Consider the following 5,426-nt stretch of genomic DNA (forward strand, 5'->3'; position numbering starts at 1 on the left):
TCAAATTTACTATCAGTAATTCTACAGGACTCACAAATGCAGAATGTATTGATATATCAATACTTTAAAACAAAATTCAATGTAATGGAATACTATTGTTCTATAAGAAATGATGAGCAGATAGATTTCAGAAAAAGCTAGAAAGACATGAACAGATGCTAAGTGAAGTGAGCAGAACCAGGAGAACATTGTACAAAACAACAGTAACATTGTGTGATGATTAACTATGACAGACTTAGCTCTTCTCAGCTATACAATGGTCCAAGACAATCCCAAAAGAGTTGTGACAGAAAATGCTAACCACATCCAGAGAAAGAACTATGGAGTCTGAATGCAGATCAAAGCATATTTTTTTTCACTTTTTTTCACTTTGGTTCTGATTCTTCTTTTACAATATGACTAATGTGAAAATATGTTAAACATGATTGAACATGTGTAAGATTTATATCAGATTGCTTGCTGTCTTGGGGAGGGGGGAGAGGAGGGAGGGAGAAAAATTGGGAACTAAAATTTTACAAAAATGAAGATTGAAAATTATCTTTACACATTGGAAAAAAAATACTACTAAAGGGGAAAAGCAATTCAACAATACAAAAATATCAGTCAAGTAATCAATAAATGAAGTTTACAAAATTACATGAATGGAACTGATTTGTGAGAGAATGATCACCAGAAAAATAAATTGACTGTACATTTACCACTTCTTAAAAATTGCCAAATTTCTCTAGGATGTTTTAGTGTTATCTAAATTTTAAAAAATCCAGGGAAGCCTGAATCTTTAATCCTGAGTGATATTTTTGGGTTAATATATGTTTTATGGGATGTGCAACAGCATAACTCATTGCATGGTAACTGAAAGCAGGGAAAATTTATGGCCAAGGGAATTACCAGAGAGAGTAAGTCCAAGAGGGGTTCTAGGTCTGGGCAGTCAGGCAGAGAATTTAGGGTGCCTAGTGGGAGTTGTTCAAAGCAGAACGTATCTCAGACAAACTTCCCTAGGGTATTTGTTCTGCTTCCCCTCCTTCAACCACAAAATTCCCCCAACGTGGATCATTACAAAGGATACCGGATCTTCTTGGTGACTGGGTTGTATTTTGATATCATCACTGTGCAGGCCCCACAGCCTCCTGTTCCACAGCCATATTTGGTTCCTGTCAGGCAGACTAGGAAGGAAAGTAGTCAAGGAAATAGGGATGCAGGCAGCTTTTTTTCATATAAAATTTTCCCACTGATACTTAACAAGTCCAAGAACTGATCATTACGGAATGGTCAACTTTCCCATATCTCAGATCACAGACCTAAAGAGATAGAAGACACCTTAGAGATCATTCAGTCCAATTTTCCCATTATACAGCTGAGGAAACTAGGGCTTTAGAAATGAAAAGATTTACCCAAGGTCACAATCTTGTTAGTGGAAGAAGCAAGATCAAGTCAGGCCCCAAACTCTTTCTTTTTGGAGAAATCCTTAACTTTCAGTGTTTTTTTTTACATTAATGAGTTTAGAGGCAAGAAGAAACCTGTATAAAGCTGTGAGTCTGTAACACCATCACAATTGGTTGAACAGTGAAATATTTTTCCATTCAACCATTTTTTAAAAATTTGAAACCAAATAATTTGTTTTGCTTGATTTTCCACCTAATGAATTATTTAAATCAGAGATGTAAACCTTGCAGTCCTCCCCCTAACTTACCCTGAATGCCAACTCCTAAGGCACCACAAAACTCCCAAATGTGGATGAACCAGATCAAGATATAATTGGGAAATGTTTAACAAAATAAATTGCAATATACATTATTCATTTGTGGTTTTCTAAGTAAGTATGCTTCTCTCGAGAATCTGTTTCTATTTGAATTTGTCACCACTGGTTTAAACTGAGCAATTGTTTTTGTATCCTGTAGGTATATTGCCATTTCCTTCTCCAGTTCATTTTACAGATGAAAACTGAGTCAGACAAGGTTAAGTGACTTACCTTGTATCACACAGCTAGTAAGTGTCTGAGGCCAGATTTGAACTCAGGAAGATGAAACTCCCTAAATCCAAGCCTGGCACTCTATCCACTGTACCACCTAGTTGTCCATCAAACATCTTAGAACTTGACAAAACTTGCATTCTGCTGTCATCATCTGTGAGAACCCAGATTTCTCTCCAGGGCAGGAAGAGGTGTCAGGATGAGTCTTTAGAAAAAGCGTTATCTTAGACTTCACCAATAGAGGCATTAATAGTGCCAGTGCAATAAAGGTAAGAGTTTTACTGTACATAGTGTTGGTTAGATCACTAAATCTGGACAGTGCATTTATAGACAGCACAACTTAAGAGACATGGATAAATTATAGGGCATACAGGGCATTGAATAGTTTGAAAACTTTATCATATGTGGAATAGTAGAAAGAACTGGATATGTTCATCCAGGAGTAGAGAACACTAGAGTGGGAAGGGAATGTGGGAGGTGGGTGGAGGAGTTGGGAGGAAGGACTGTCATTTCTATCAAAAATTATTTGAAAAATTGTCAAAAGGAAAAAGGGTTAGACTCACTCTCTGTGCATCTAGAGGCCTGATAACAGTCTGTGAAATATATTTATAAAAAAATTTCAGGACAGGGAAAGACCTGAGACTAGATGACTTCTAACCTACTTCTAACTCATAGGTACTATGGTTCCTGACAATAAAAGTGTGGAATTGCTGGCAGGAGAGATGAGGAATGGGTTGGGGAGATGGGAAAATGAGTATGGAGTGTATGAATTGGTTTTGAAGATCACTCTATGTAGTACTTGACTTATATGTAGTATTTGACTTGAATATTTTTAAAGTCCCTTTTAATATCCTCCACAATTTTGATCGTTTTGTGAGAACTAGAATGTAATGTCAAGGGACTTCAGAATGTGCTGTTAGGGAGTTCTTTGGGAATCACTGTTTCTTGTTTTGATGTAGCACAGAGCCCAAGTACACAGTCTTAGAGTAAGTCTTATAAATACCATCTTGATCTGAGAAAATCTATGATGAAGGCTTGAGCTTTTGATATTCTAATCACTAGGTATTAAATGAGAAGAAAGAGCTGAATCTCAGAGTTCAAGATTTCTTCTCCTTCCTGGGGAATTATACCCTATACTTCTATATTACTAAAGTTATTTTCATTAGGGACATTCTTGTTTTAGATAGATTTCAGGACAATAAACATTAAGATCACTTACTTCAACGTATCACGATATCATTAATCTGGAATTACTTTGACTGGCAGACATTGCAATTCTATACTTATCCTTTAAAATTCTTCTCCTGTCTTAGTTAACCAATTAACCATTAGTCTTTTTTTATATATTTTAATATTTTGTAAGTCTCAGGGAGTATTCTTCTGTTATTTCTCAGTCTGACTATATGACTTCCACCTTCTTTACTCATCATAATGTCATTAATAAGATTATATGCCATTTCTTCCATGCAAGTGATCCAAAATAAAAAGACAACCTTTTTACCCTCACAATAAACTACCAATAGGCAATATCTGCAATAACAATAATAGTAGTAATAATAATAATAACCATAATAACAATAACACATTAAGGTTTACAAAGTGCTTTTTGTAGCAGAAACAGAGATGAATCTACAGTTAGTTTCGAATTTTATTATAAAGATCTTAAATAACAAGCTAATAATTGGAATTTTTCCTCTAGGTAATGAGAAAGCAATAAAGTTTTGAGATGTGAGTGTAATATTATAAAAGCAATGTTATACGAAGATTAGTCTATCATCAATGCAGTATGGATCAGAGGGGCAAGAGATTGGAGCAGTAAGACTAGTGGAGACTATTTCATTCATCTAGATGTGAGGTGATGGGAACTAGAGTGGGTAGTAGTGAGGATGAAGAACTAAGAATTCAAGAAAATTGAGAAAGAATAATTAACAGAATTTGGTGACTAGAAAAAAAAGAATTGCCAAATACGTAAAGAAGATTTTGCACCTAGATGGCAGGGAAGAAGGTGGTATAGCATTGACAAAAATGGGGTCTATAGTGAGTAAAAAATGGGGTCAATAGTGAATAGAAAATAGCTACACTATCCCTTCAGTGAAATATTGGTATCTGAATGGGCGGAAAGAAATGGAGGTAGTTTATTCTTCAAGAAGCTTGGTAATAAAGAAAAAGAAAAGAAAAGAAAAAGGACTTTGCTAAAAGGAGACACTATAACCAAGTGTTTTCTTTTTCCCAGTTGCAATGGAGGCATGTGCATGTTTAATGTCAAAGGCAAAGGTGACTGTGGAAAGGAAGAGTTTTAAGATGGTAGAGAGGGCATAAATGAGGAACAAAGCCATAATGAAAGTAGAAATAAACTGAAATCACATTTTTCTTCCTTAGAAATAAAGGAATAGGGGCAGCTAGGTGGCACAGTGGATAGAGCACCAGCCCTGAAGTCAGGAGGACCTGAGTTCAAATCTGGCCTCAGACCAAACACTTGACACTTACTAGCTGTGTGACCCTGGGCAAGTCACTTAACCCCAAATGACTAAGCAAAAAAAAAAAGGAAATAAAGAAATGTCTTTTCTTCTGAGATTGGTGGGCAGGTGGGGTCCTCAATTTACTGATAATGTTATACTGTAAAATTTTCACGTGTATTTAAAAACATTTTAATTTTGCCTCAATAAAGAAAAGTTTCAAAGTCAAAATTCTTGATAGAACTAAACTTCAAGCTCCCTGAGGGCAAGGATTACATCTAAACTGTGTATATCTTCCCAGCTCTTAAACACAGAGCTGGGCACAAAGAAGGTACTAAATCTTTGTTGTTGTTATCACAGCCTTACACACTATTAAATTATTGTTTAGATACAATCAGTTTCAAAATAGCACTTGTGCACTCATAGTTACTATCAAAGTCAACATAAAAATCAGTTAATTAAGAAAAACTCATCAAAACCTACTACCAGGTACTGGGTACAGCACTTGGAATACAGGAACAGAGAATTAAGCAATTTCTACTCACAAGAAGCTGACATTTAAAAAAGCATTTATCTAAAGACAATGACCATGGTTTATTTTTTTGTTTGTTTGTTTTGTTTTTATTTTGGCTAGGCAATGGGGTTAAGTGATTTCCCAGGGTCACACAGCAGTAAGTGTTATGGGTCTGAGGTCAAATTTGAACTCAGGTCCTCCTGAATCCAGGGCTGATGCTCTATCCACCGGGCCACCTAGCTGCCCAAATGACCATGTTTTCAAAACCAAAAATTGAAACATATGATCTGACAAAGGATTTCTTTTTCAAAGTCTCATTTAGTATTATACTTTCTCTTCTTGAAGTCAGAAGCATGCCAGTAAATATGGAATGTATGATTACTGTAATCACAGAGACATAATTTTTGATGTTAAGATATAGGGACTTTTCATTTCTGGTCTTACAAAAGTCTATAAATATCTCAACCACATATCTGATATGTTGGTA

General features: G+C 35.6%; 1 protein-coding gene across 1 annotated transcript in view; it reads right to left on the bottom strand.

Moving 5' to 3' along the window:
• Positions 1-5,426, bottom strand: part of LOC114030016 (aldehyde oxidase 4-like) — an 88,941-nt gene that overhangs the window by 80,002 nt on the left and 3,513 nt on the right. Inside the window, 1 exon segment of the mRNA XM_027844680.1 lies at positions 1,067-1,179. Coding sequence (XP_027700481.1) covers positions 1,067-1,179 — 113 coding nt within the window.

Source organism: Vombatus ursinus, unplaced genomic scaffold (genome assembly GCF_900497805.2).
Source record: "Vombatus ursinus unplaced genomic scaffold, bare-nosed wombat genome assembly UNPS02005226.1, whole genome shotgun sequence".
Lineage (NCBI taxonomy): Eukaryota > Metazoa > Chordata > Mammalia > Diprotodontia > Vombatidae > Vombatus > Vombatus ursinus.